The 13869-nt window shown below is 51.1% G+C and overlaps 1 protein-coding gene across 1 annotated transcript in view; it reads right to left on the reverse strand.

Annotated features, from left to right (window-relative positions):
• Positions 1-8107: 8107 nt before the first annotated feature.
• Positions 8108-13869, reverse strand: part of LOC113916028 — a 120705-nt gene continuing 114943 nt past the window's right edge. The window contains exons 4-5 of the mRNA XM_027581880.1: positions 12491-12598; positions 8108-9515 (exon numbers count right to left, since the gene is read on the reverse strand). Of these exons, the coding sequence (XP_027437681.1) occupies positions 12569-12598 (30 nt within the window). The 3' untranslated portion in view covers positions 8108-9515; positions 12491-12568. The remainder of the gene's footprint in view (positions 9516-12490; positions 12599-13869) is intronic.

A 13869-nucleotide genomic window follows, 5' to 3' on the forward strand; every position in this document is an offset into this window, starting at 1 on the left:
GTCTGCGTGGCTTGAACATTCCTGGTTCCATGTTCTATGGAGGGTGGTCATTGCTTCAGCTGCTGTCGTCCCTGTGAGAAGGACTTGGGCTCTGCAGCCTCTGTGGCTGCTCATTGTCCCTAAAGAATACATTCTATCTGGGTAGTGGGTATGTATAGGCACCGAAGTCTGTCTTGGATTCAAAACACAGCTGTCTATCCTATGTGCCTAGTTTGAGGGCCCTCGAAGGCAGATGCTAAGACAAGGGGTTTATTTGAGAGGCAATCCCAGGAAGCAGGAGCTGACAGGAGGAGTTACAGAGAGGAGGAGTATGAGCCAATAAAGGGACATCAGTGAGCATGCACTCAAACCTGCTGGGGATTGTCTGAAGAATTGTGCAGAATGTTGGGACCATTTTGACTTCTCTTCCTCATTGGTGGAAGACAGCCCCAGGGGCGCCGACTTGCTGCCCATTCTGGCCAATGTGGCCTGCAGGGCTGAGCAGGCTCCAGGGGCACCAGGAAGAGACTCAGGTACAGAACTGGAGGGGGGATGCAGTCAGCATGCAGGGAACTGCTCATTATGGCCAGGGGAACCAGAGTCCACCTGGATAGTGTGTGGGTGTCCACAGCATCTGCCACATCAAGTATTCAAGGCTTGGAAAGAATCTGCCTCCCGTTTCTGGGTATCTGATACCTGTGGCCCAGAACGCCGGAGAAGCAGCAACAATCTCCACACCTGTGGAGGCATCAGATTATAGTAAGCTCGGGCTGCCATAGCAAAGTGCCACGCACTGGGTGCCTGACACCATAGAATTTTATTTCTTGCACTTTTGGAGCCTGGAAGACCAAGTTCAAGGGGATGGCGGATTTGGTTTCTTCTGGGGCCTTTTTACTTGGCTTATAGATGGGCAACTTCTTGCTGTGTCCTCACATCACCTTTCTCCTTTGCATACTCAGGGAGAGAGAGATTTCGTATCTCTTCCTCTTCTTATAAGGACACCCGTCCTATCAGATCAAGGCCCCACCCTTACGACCTCATTTAACTGCAATTACCTCCTTAAAGGACTTATCTCCAAATATAGTCACATTCTAAGGCACTAGAGGTTAGGGCTTCAACATTTGGACTTGAAGGGAGACAACCCAGTTCATAACAGGCATGAATGGCTGGCAAGAGGACCTGGATCTGAGCCCTATTCCCCATTCTACTGGCCCCAGAGACAAGGAAGTGAGCAGCAGAGGGGCCCACAGCTTGAGTGGCACTGGGGTGCTGAGTCAGAAGAAAATCTGTCTTGTGAGGGTGACTCCCTGACCCAGAACTGCCCACATCGATGACCTACTGGGCACTGTGCCCCCGAGGCCTCTTGGGCTTGGCCCTCTCTTGAGAATGCTTGGCCCCTCGTCCTGCCTCCCGAGGCCCCTCAGACTCTCCTGTATCCCGGTGCTTCTCTCTACCCAACGGGCGCTCCAGGAGGTGACCTAATGCAGTGCCGAGGCCCGGGTTCCAGGGCTGGCTGAGCTGTGAGACCCTAGTGCAAGTGCTTCCTCTGTCCCATCAGCTGAGAAAAGAGGGGACTGGGTCAGTCCACTGTTCCTGTTACCCCTGTCTATCTTTCTGTCCGTGTTGGTGAAAAATTGGAGAGAAGGGGCACTGGTATCTGCTGGAAGGGTGGTACTTGGAACAATCTGCCCAGGAAAGCTATTTGGTAGGGTATCTCAAAGCTCTCAAGACTGTGCATGTCCAAGATTATTCCCTTTTGGTACCTTCTGAGAAGGGGAAGTGCTGAGCAAAGAGTTAGCTCCGAGCAGAGTCACCAGGGTCGGTCGGTCACCCTGCACCCATATAAACCTCACAAGGCCCAACACGAAGGGGCCGAGGAAGCAAATCATGGTCCCTAATTCAATGGAACACAGAGACAGAAAATGTGATTCTATAAAGAATATTTAATGATTTAGAAAGATTTTTTACCATATCAAGTGAAAAGGCTAATTACAGAGCACCCCACAGTGTGGTTTTATCCATGTAAAAAAAATACAACCCACTGGAAGGGATAATGAACCAGGAATAAACAGTAGTTACTTCTGTGTGATGGGATTGTAGAGATTTTTAAATCTTTATTTTCTAAAGTAACAATGTGAGGGCACCTGGGTGGCTCAGACGGTTGAGCGTCTGCCTTTGGCTCAGGTCCTGGGATCGAGCCCCATGTCAGGGTCCCAGCTCAGCGGGGAGTCTGCTTCTCCCTCTCCCTCTGCCTCTCCCCCTGCCTGTGCTCTCTCTGTCTCTGTCTCTCTCTCAAAAGATGAATAAATAAAATCTTAAAAAAAAATAAAGTAACAATGTGTACTCATTGCTTTTGTAATAAGAAGGCCCACAAAAACAGTTCTATAAAAAAATAACTTTCCTAGATTTGGCAGATGCTGCTGGCTAATTCTACAGCTACTATATGCACTCCTCCCTCACTGCTTCAGCTTGTCCACTCTCAGCAGGTGAATCCTCACCTTTCTAGGTGCTCTGTGTGGTCACACGTTGGAGTTCTAGCCACTGAGATGTAGGTGGAAGTCGGCTGTGTGGAGGTTTCTGGGAAAGCTTTGTGTCTGGTGAATGGAGAGATATTTCTGGCCCTTCTGCCTCCTCTTTCTTCCTTCTGGACTGTGGATGTGATGCCTTGAACAGTAGCAGCCCTCTTGTGACCATGAGGTGGTGGAACAGAATGGTAAAGCCTGGGTTTTTGATGGCATCCTTGAGTCACTGCATCAACCCTAGACTCCCTACCTCCAGGCTTCTTGTTATGAGTGATAATTCTGATGTAACAGTTCTGGTTAGATTAGTTGTGAATGCTTTTGGCTGCAAGTAACAGAGTTTAGGTCTCCCCTCCAGTTCCTAGGTCACTTCTACCACTCCACGGAGAGAAATAGGGGCATCTTCACCGAGTCACTCTCTTCCCAAGCTGGTAGTGCCATCCTTTTGGCAGTAGTCTCTGAATTTGTTTCATGGCTCTGGGAAGAGAGTGGCACTGGATGTCTTCTGCAGACTGGGGAAAGTATCAAGCATCCCTGTGTGCCAGAACAGAGCAAGGCACTACAGCAGATGGTGAGTCAGCTGTCCCTCAAAACACCTACTACATGCTGGGCATTGTGCCAGGTCCCAGGGAGGCCAAAGAGTGAAACAGACACTGACCCTGGGCTTCTGAAGCTTACTGCTTGGTGGAGAAAGAGGATATTGCAAAATCACAGTTGATTCTTTGCTTAATTATGAGTGTAAAGGGTTTTAAAGTACAGGGTGCCATGTGAGTAATGGGGGAACTTGACCTGGTCTGGAGCTCAGGGAAGGCAGCTTGGAAGCTATTTAGTGTGTCCTTGAGGTTGGTAAGATGAATCCAAAATTCCTGGGCTTGTCTATGACAGCGTCTGGTCACAATGTCCCATGGAAAGTCATTCTTACCTTTGCTAAGAGCCCTCGCCTGTAAGCTTTATCGTCCTTATCAATAAAATGAGGGCAGTGGACTCGATTAACCTTGAGCTTCTCAGAGCTTAAATGCCGTGTGAAGGCAGCTGAGATGAAGCCACTTATGGGAGAGTGCAGAGGGGCTGGGGTAGAGAAGCTGGGGACCAGCAGGAGAAAGGCTGTTTATTCCTCCGCCTTGACAAAGATGGGTCTCGCTTCTGCTCACCTAACAAAAGTGTATTGAACACCTAGTGTGCGCCACGCACGGTGCTGGGACTGACAATACTCTCTGCCCTCAGGGGGTTACTGTCTAGTGGGAGGAGACCAGATCACAGGGCAATCATGTCGGAGTTTAAACGTGCTAAGGCCTTGGAGACAAGGCTGAACAAGGTAGGGAACTGGGAGGGAAGGGGTGTGCTGTGGCCAGTGGCACACATTCAATGGCTCTCAGGGTGGCTCTCAGGGGAGGGAGGGAGTCAAGCTGACACCTGGCGGAAGAGAAGCCTCTGCAGGGAAGGCCTTAGGGGCAGGCAGTCTGAGAACCTTCCAGAAGGTAGAGTGTGTGTGTGTGGGGGGGGGGGAGGGGGGCGGATCCCAGGTGGCCCTGGGCAGTGAAGTTCAGAGCCTCATGACTGATTTGTTTCAAAGGACTGCAGGTCAGCACTTGCCTGTTTTATGTACTCTGAATCAAAAATCAAGGGTCTCGATGGTGGGGAGAGCTGGTAACCCACGTGGCAAGCTGTATGCATGGATGTGGTCTCAGATCCTGTGCCTGCCAAGGATGTTTGTGCAATGAAGCATGTATTTGCTTTTAATTCATTCTGATGTAGTGTTCAATGTGTATGGCTTTTGTAATCATAAAAAAGTCATTAAAAAAAATAAGTGGTAATCTCTGGGGATAGGATTATAAGGGACTTTCACATTCTAACCGATCCGTAATACTTTTGATATTGAATGGTTTGGTGATGGTCAGTGTTTTGTTTTTTCTGTTACTTGGTTTTGTGCCTCCGAACACTGAAGGGTATTCCTCCAGGCAATGTGCAAGAAGAAATGGTACAGGCCAAGACAGAAGAGAATTAAGTGAGTTTCACAGTCAAAAAGTCAATTACACACAAACACACCTTCTTCCACTTGAGTCAGGCTTGAGGGAACAAGCTTAGAGGTTCACACTACAGGAGGGCAGGGCCCCCCCACCGCCCCAACCCCCTTCCAGTGCTTTCTCTCCTGGAGCTCCAGTGTTTCAAGTCGAAGACAGCTGGAACATTTTGAAGGCAGGCAGTCCCACGGTGCGGCCTGTTGGCGGGGGAGGGGGAGAGCTGCCCGGGGAGGAGGAGGAGGATGAAGCCCATCAGCAGGGTCAGAAGAAGACATCTTTGGAGCTTGACAGTCCACTCACCAGCTGGGAGACCTTGAGCAAGTTTCTTGGCCTTCCTGAGCCTGTTCCTCACCGAAGAACAGGAATGATGGCACTGCTTCCCTTCCCAGAGCTTCCAGGCGTGTCAGTGAGATGACACAGCCAGGGCCTGCTGGCCTGCAACCCCAGCAGGGGAGCTGGGTCGCTGTCTCTGTTCTGGAGCAGAAGTCTCCGGGGCTCCGGAAATGGAGGGCTAGGCTGTGCGGCCTAATGCAGGTTACTTGACCTCCCTGAAACTCCACTTTTCCAACTATAAAAAATGGAGCCATGATGGTGAAAACCTTCCAATTCTACTCTGTCTGGGTGGCCTATGGACTCTTCCTGAAATTCTAGCGAAGGGTGTGTGCACAGCTTTCCTGCAGACAGTCTCACTGCAGTGCGTGGGAACTTTAGTTACACGAGGAACAGAAACCCTCAAATTACTATCTTTTTTTTTAAGCCACTTCCCTGGGGCCAGCACCTACCAAGAGACAGATGCGTGAGCTGAAAGTGTCCTTGGCTGTGGCTTGCACAGGAGTACAGACCATCCATGGGGCCTAAGGCAAACATCTAGTGATGACTTCAAGCAAAACAAAACAAGAAAATCTACTCATCAAAAAACAAACTGGGGCTCCTGGGTGGCTCAGTCAGTTAAGCGTCTGCCTTTGGCTCAGGTCATGATCCTGGGGTCCTGGGATCAAGCCCTACATCGGGCTCCTTGCTCAGCGGGGAGCCTGCGTCTCCCTCTCTCTCTCCCCCTGCTTGTGCTCTCTGACAAATAAAATCTTAAAAAAAAAATCAGAAAAGTGGGTTTAAAAAACATTATTCAACATACAGTAAATGCCCTATTTTTCACACCACTGCAGATGGCAGGCATGGGCACGCCATTATGTGCCCTTTTACCGTTTGGCACCGAAATGGGCACTTCAGAATCTCCTGGAGAGCTGCTTCACACACAGATTGCTGGGCCTCAGCCTGGAGTTTCTGGTTCAGCAAGGCTGGGGGTGACATGGACTTGCACATCAAGTTCCCAGGCGAAGCTGATGGTGCTCACACTTTGAGAACTACAGCTCTTCTTGATAGTAAGTATTGACTCAGAAAATGTCCTTTCTAGACCTAGCTTCTCCCAGGAGCACTGAGCAGCGTCAGCAGGTGGTGACCAGCTTGAAAGGCCAAGGTGGCGGATGGAAAAGTGTGTATCTGACACGCTTCCTGCAGCACCAAGGCTTTTGGCTGTCTGCAGCGGGGCCCCTTGACAGAATCCCCTATTTGGGAACGTGGTAGCTGAGAGTGTAGGACCCCATGGTAGTTACAAAGATTCTGAATGTGCAGCTTTAGATGGTACAGATCACTAAACCAAGGTTCCAGAAGTGGGTGGTGGGATGGACACTCTAGTTTCTTTCTGCTCTGGTGGCATCAAGTCTACCTAAGTGGAGAGTCTGGGAGGTTCCGAATGAGGGCAGGCCGTTCTCAGTGAGGCAGGATGCATTTCGGAAAAGCAGCCATACTGTGGGCGGAAGAGGGTAGACCAGGCCTAGGGCATTGCCTGGGGCTAAGAACTGCGTATCCGGGCCCAAGGTTGTACCTCCTAGGCTGGCTCTCAGAAGCACCCAGTTCTCCGAGTGCACACATTTGCCTCTGTAGCCTGCGAGCTCTGAAGTTAACTGTGCAAACCTCACATGACTTCACCGGCTTAACAACAAAATTAAGTAGAGCTTCCTCTGCTTCTTAAACAGTTCTCTCTCTGGACTTGACCCCATTTTTTATTTTATTAGGTTTTTAATCAGGTTCCACTACGAAGTGCTTTTAACAAGGTTAGAATCTAACCTTTTAGAAGGCACAAACAGGGAGAATACTGTCTGATTTATCTGGCTAAGAAAACCAGAGTGGAAGCCTCCGAGAATGGAGAAGGCTTTGCTGGGTCCCGGAAGCAAGCCCCGGGGACCCCCACGTTCAGCTTTGTCCCCTGCACTCTGGCTCCTCAGCAGCATGAAGCTGTGGCTCAGGGTGTGGACTGTGGGGCCAGACCACCTGGGTTTGCATAGCAGTGCTACTCATTACCAACAGCATGGATGGTGTTTGGTCTCGGACCTAGCTGATAGGATGGTTACGTGACCTGCGCATTACGGGGAAATGAGTAAGTGGCTAAACGGACACAAAATGCTCAGAGCAGTGCCTGCCCTATTGTCTCCATGCTGTAAGTGCCTGTAGCTATTATTACGTCACTGCAAGGTAAAAGGACCCGGAGCTCCAAAGGGCAGGAGAGCTAGAGGGTGACCTGGAAGGACTCTCACAGCTCAGGCCATGCTCATCTGTGTATTGAATGCTATATGGAGCTCCTAGTCAATGCTGGGCATGGAGCTGGGCAGGAGGTGTGGCAGTGAATGAAGCTGAATGTGGCCGCCCTCAAGGAGCATATGGCCGGGGGAAGATGCACACCCAGCGGCCAGGGGAAGATGCACACCCAGAGGAGAAGCCCACGAACGGATGCATAATGGCCAAATGAGTGTTCTGAAAAGGCAGAATTCAGCTTGCTGAGGGCGCCCAACTTCAGTTACCTCACCTGGCCTCCCAGGTTGGGGAGCTGGCTCACAGGAAGCCGGGTTCTGTCTGAAACTGGAGGACAACAGACATCAATCATGGGGAGGATGGTGAGGGCTGGGAGCATTCCAGACAGAGCTGAGCTGCACAAAGGCCTGGGGCCTGAGTCTTGTGTCTGGTGTGGCAGAGAGAGGAAGGCGGTGGGGTGAGAGGTGGCTGGGGAGTGTGTGCGGCTGGTGGGGTAGAACTACAGTTAGAGTGAGGCTGACTCTTTAAGGAGTTTTAAGGCAGGGGTGGAGAAGACAGGGGTGGAGGGATTCCCATACGTCTTGAAGGGATCGTTCTGGCTGTGACATGCAGAATAGATGGGGTTGGATGTGGGAAGAAAAAGGGGGTGGTTGGGATTCCGAAGAATCCCCTGGAGAGCCTGTTAATGTACTGACCCTGAGCCCTGCCTGGCCCCCCGCCAAGACTGTGATGCCACAGGGTGTGCAGTGGGCGCAGGATTCCACCTTTGCGACACGCTGAAGCTGCCACTGAGGACCATGCGGTGAGTGTCACTGACTCTATTTTTTTTTTAAGATTTTATTTATTAGAGAGAGAGAGAGAGAGAGAGATTGGGGGGGAGGGGCAGAGGGAGAAGCAGGCTCCCCGTGGAGCAGGGAGCCCCACATGGGACTCGATCCCAGGACCCTGGGATCATGACCTGAGCCCAAGGCAGACGCTTAACCGACTGAGCCCCCCAGGCGCCCCAGCTTGGACTCTCTTGGTGGTAGGGGAGCTGGTAAGTGGATGGCTTCTCAGAGACATGCAGTTTATTTGTTTTAAGGAGAAGGCAGGTAGACCTTCCTGAAAAATTGGAACTCTTAACTCTAAGATACTTGTCCCAAGCATAACCTAGTAGAAATTTCAGAGATGCCACAGTGACTTGGGGATGGGGTGCAGGGCAGACATCACAGAAGCAGTAACCTCACCTCTGGGAACTCCAAGCGGACAGAGACTCAGGGCTGTTCTGCTTAACTCAGGCTCTGGGTAACCTTGTTCTGTGCAGTGTTTCCACCAGGCTTGTTACTGTCTGTCCCTCTGCTTCCTATGGGATGGTGGCCCAGCAATGAGGTGACACAGAGCCTGGGCTAACCAGAGGGGCTCTGGTCTAGCTCTGGCAGTGACAGCCAGCTGGAGGTAGACCTCCTCCTTTTCCTCAGCGCTTCAGAAAGGATGCTGGCCGACACTCCACCTCTAAACTTCCCGCTTGGCTCTGAAATATGTTGTCACGTGTAAGATTTAAGTCAGGCATGACAGACATGAACTCTGGAGACCTCCGTTCATTTCCAACTCTGCCAGGTCCCTGGCTGTGAGGCCCCGTGCGTGGAAAGAAAGCCCACCTGTCAGCACAGGTGACAGGCCACCTTACCGGGACGGGAGTGTCAGACTAGGAAGGGTCCTCTTGTGCTTGGCTCTGAGCCAGCCAAGCTGGAGACACTTGCCAGATGGAGAGCCGTGGGTGGCCCTCTCACACTCAAGGAAAGGCATTTAGTCTCCAGGGAACCTGGGACCATCTAGGAAATAGATGTGCGCTCCATCTGTGTGGCTACGGAAGGCCTTCGTCTTTCCAGCAGTGTCCCCTGAGGCCACCATCCGTAACTAGGGCTGCCCTTCCCAGCACCTTGCCTGTTCAAAGCTCCCACCATAAATCTCAAAACCCAGACCCAAGTTCACCCCATGTGTTCCTAGCACCTAGGAGGAAGTGTTCAGTTTAGTGGCGCTTAACCCTTCTGAGGGGCCAAAGCTCCATTCCTCAGTGGGAAGCCTGTAGCACCATTTCCTCTGCGGAGGCCAGTGCTGCCTGGAGTGGTGCTGTCTGTGCCAGGGGACACAGAGCCCCAGGCCCCTGTGCAGTGGGCTCCACACCGCATGCCGGACGGGCCACGGCTGCACATGTGCTGGGGTTCCGGAGGGCTTGGCCGTGTCCCCAAGACGAGCCGCTGTGGAGTCTGGACGGCAGCCGGTGCCCGTGGTGGGGTGTGACCCTGGTGTTGTGAAGTAGCCGTTCTCTGATTGGCAACGGCCTGATTCACAACACCAGCTGCCCCACCACACCATGCCTGGAGGTCTCTGGGTGGCTGGCGGGCGTGCGGTCACCTCCTCGGTGCTGCTGCTGGCATGTGGAGAGGGGACAGAGGCAGCCGTGGGTTAGAACTGAATGCAAGCAGAGTCGACATGTCCTCGCCCTCTCTGTCCTCCTCCCATAGACTTTTCTTGTTTGTCACGTCCTCTGCCAGCCTCCCTGTCCCCCAGAGTCATGGCGGTATCAGTGGCTCCAGGGAGCCGGGCCCCTGAACACAAGCTGAGCCGTGCACTGGTGTCTTTCTGGGAAGGGGCTGTACTGCCTTCCACAAATCCTCAAAGGGAACCCCCTCCCCACCCCCACCCCCCACAACTTACATAGCTCTGCCTTGGGAGGTAGAATGGGGACCAAACATTACTAGGGTCAAGTTTTGAGTAAAGAGTCTTCCCCCCTGAAATGTACACGGCAGGGATGCAGGGATCCCACTACTGCGTTGCCAGACACAGAAACCAGAGACCATTCTTACTGCAGGTTCTGAGTAGTAACTCTGCCAAGACCCCCTACGTCCTCCCTTTCGATCTGTCTGTCCCCACACCCTGAGGCTGCATGGAGTACCTCCCACATCCACTGAGGGTAACCAGAGTCCGAATGGAATCCTCCAAGGATGGAGAGTATTTCTTGACTCATCCTCCAAAGGGTGGAAACACCTTCTAAGCCCAAAATAAGGGTGATCACTGAGGATCTGGAGCTATCGTGCAAACCAACAAAAGCCGAGCCTGACTGAAAAGCAACCAGGTGGTCAATGTGAAAACCATGAGCCATCACTGTGCTCTGCCTGTCTGTCAACAGGTGACCTTCCAGGCCCTTCCTCGTGCAGCCTCAGCGGGCAGACACGGAGTGTCTTAGCAGTAAAATGACTTTGGAACTCTCATTTTGGTATTTGCCTGGCTTTATCACCACTATGAAATTCTGTAACAATAAACTGACACGAAAACAGTATTTGAAGTCGAATCCCTATTTCCAGGTGTCGGCACACACTTTTAAATTAATAAAGCTTCTTTGGCCAAAAATGGCTCCTGCCTGCTGCCCAGTTCTTAGCTACTCAATCAAGAAAAATATTTTCCACTTGCTGCCATCTATCTTGGAACCTGCTTTATTTTAGGGACACAAAGTTGGCAAGTTCCTAGCACTGGATGTGGCATAGAAGTTCTACCAAAGTTCTTGCCAGAATTGGGGGAGGCAGAAAGTTTGAGTAACTGATCAACCATAGCTGAGCCATGTAAATCACCATGGCCTTGGAGTTCAGAAACACCTGGATTCTTATGTCTATAATCAAAGAATCTCCGCTGGGACATTAGGCCATAATGTCTACACAGGGGCCTCTGTGGCTCACAGCACTGTTAAGCTGAGGTGTCTACCACATGGGGGTTGCCTGTGCCAGGCCCCAGGGTGTGCATTCGGACTCTGTCCCTTCCTGTGTTCCTATGGCCAGTGGCAGAACTTTCTGGGCCTCAGTTTTAGTTTCTGCAAAACAGTGTAATAAGGTTAGAAAACCTTGCATACAGGAAATGCTTGATACACATGTGTATTCGATGAGTATGGGTGCTGAGTCACATGGCTGGCTTTCTGAGCTTTGGGTAAAGAGAGATCTCAAAATTTTTCTTTCCAGTGGTGCTGGACTGTCCAGGAGATTGTCCTGAGGACTAACAATCACCTACTCTGAGAATGAGCAAGTTCTAGAAAGTGAGATTAGCTCCTTGTGAAATAAAGCAGGGCGACTATTCATTGCCACTGCTGAGTGGCCAGAGCCTTTGGCAAAGTTAATGTGCTTTTTTGGCTAAGACCGTGTATGTGGGAAGGTTGTATTGGTGCTAATTGAAACCGGCACAGACTCCTATGAAGTCAAAACACCAGGAACCTAGGGAGGCACTATCTCATTCCTGCATCCAAGGGCAAAGGGTGACTTGGGAATAAGTGAGAAGTTGGGGCCATGAACACAGCTATCCACAGCCACCTCTTCTTGGTTCTATCTAGAACCCACCAGTGCTCAGGGTGTCAAAGAGAGATGAAGGAATGATCGTCTCAAAAGCCACAAGTGACCTTCATATTTTAACTTCAAGTGCTTGCAAGGAGTTGGCACCATGCAGCCTGGCCCTCTTCCTTTCCCCTTATCCTTCACCACCTTCCTCCTCCCTCTTTGTGCTCTTCTAACTTCTCGAGTACACCATATTCTTTCCCATCACAGGGCCTTTGCACAAGCCTCTTCCTTCACCTGGAATCCTCCCTCCCCATTTTGCATAGTTTAATACCACCTCCTCCTTCAGACTTCAACTCCCAAGTCACTTCCTGGGCTGACTTGCATCTCCCAGACTAGAGTGGACTCCTCTCTGACATGCTCCCCAGGCATCTGGTACTCTTCCTTCAAGGCACTTGTTAGACAGGATGCATGATGTCTCTTCCACTCAGTTCTAAGCTTCCACTGGGTCCCCAGCATTGGCCAGATGGGGGATACCTGATAAATACTGGTTGGGTGAATATATGATTTAAACTAAGACTTTTGTGGTCCAATGACTCTTTTCCAAGCAGTTAGATGAATTCCTCAGACAAATTGAAATGGCACTAAGAATCTTAGGGGCATACACAGTGCTATCTTGTAATAAATAATTTTATATTTAGAGACTGACTGCTGATCTCCTAACTCAGCTCCCTGCCTCTAGGCTGACCACACACTGATAGACAGGGAATCAGAGGGATTCTTCCCAAGGGTCAGTCTAATCTGGTGTAACTTCTCCAAGGCTCATTCCGTGCCCAGGACAGTTTCAGGTCCTCTAGCTCCTCACTTCCCTGCCTGCCCTACCTCTTCCTCCTGCCACCGGCCCCTCTTATGAAGCAGGAATGCCCACAATATACCACATGTGCGTGCTTCTGTGGATTGAATGCCCCTGACTCTTTCTACCCAGCATACTCCTCTTCCTGCAGTTGGGCTCCAAGGTCAGCCCTCAAGAAGGTCCTCCTGGCCCCTTGTTCAGCCTGAGCTCTTGGCCTGGCATCTATGACTCTTGTACCTTTTGTGTCCATTGCTGTTCCGGGCTTCAGTCCCGTCTTCGGAGACAGCGACCCCAAGGACAGAGGCCATTGTGGAGTCAACCTGGTAGCCGGGTAGCACACAGCATCTGGAACACAAGGGCTCTGAGCTTCAATGAACTCTCACTCAGTGAGGAAGTTCTCCAAAGCTGGGAAGCTGTGGACATCAGTGGGTAACGATTTGTCCTTCCTGTTCCCTATGAATCACAAGTGTCCAGAAATCCCAGTATTTTGCCATTGAACTACATTTCTTCATCTCCATGGCCACCCTGCACCCCCAGCAGACCCCCACCCCCTCACCAGGACAGCACCCATATGCATCCAACTTGTCCCTCTATGAGTCATTCTTCATTCTGCAGCCTGAATGATCCTTTTAAAACATGAATCAGAGCATGTCACTCTGCTACTTCAAACCCTTCTTCCCTTCCCATCACACCCAGAATAATATCCAAATTCCTTGTGAAATCCCACATGTCCTGGTGGCTCAGCCCCCTGTACTTGTCCACCATCACCTCCTCTCCCTGCGGACTTAGCTGCACTCCTTTTCTTTCAGATCTTGGAACACAAGGCTAGGCCATACGGTGCCTTCTGAAATGTAAACAATCAGGCCTTTCCTGTGGAGGGAGCCTTTTGTGAGCTCGAGAAGGTACCCCTTTCCCTGGGCAGACGCAGACCTCTAACAGGGCATGGGACCTGGTGAGTGGTCTTAGGCTTGAGCACAACCCCCACTTGCCCAGGGCTGGGGGCTCTGGTGTCATTCAGCCACGTGGAGAAGCACACCTGGTCCTCTCCCACCGCAGGGACTTCTTACCTGCTTCTGCCTTCCTGAGACCCCAGGGGCACTCTAAGAGAATATAAGATTTCTGGTGTTCCAAAATTCCGCACCAATTTTAGCCAAAGCCTTTTATCTCATTATCTTCTATCCTGGCCTGCTGATGTTAGTCCTTCACTACACACTTGGTAGGGTCAAGCCAGCTAATTCTGTTTTGTTTTGTTTTTAGTCACATAATGATCACTTGCGTTGGCAATCCCTAGTACATGGCATTTATCTAAGCTTTGTAACATCAGCGGTCTCAAATCAATGAACCGTTTTTCTGCCTGTTACTTCTGGAAAAAGATGACAGCAACAGGAATGCAGGGTGTTCCTCTTCAACCACCTCCCCTGGTTAAACAAGGGTCACCACAGACCCATTCAGCCTTTGACATCAGCCCCAGTCTGGCTGGTGCAGCGGGGTCCTGCCCCCACTCCAGATCCTGTTTCAGCTGGTTTGGGAGTGAAGCTCAGATATCCACCCCCCACCCCAGGGACTCCCATACACCAGATTTGGGGATGACTGCTTGAAATCTAGGGCTCTGTTAA

The sequence above is a fragment of the Zalophus californianus genome, chromosome 1 (assembly GCF_009762305.2).
Source record: "Zalophus californianus isolate mZalCal1 chromosome 1, mZalCal1.pri.v2, whole genome shotgun sequence".
In the NCBI taxonomy this organism is placed as follows: Eukaryota; Metazoa; Chordata; class Mammalia; order Carnivora; family Otariidae; genus Zalophus; species Zalophus californianus.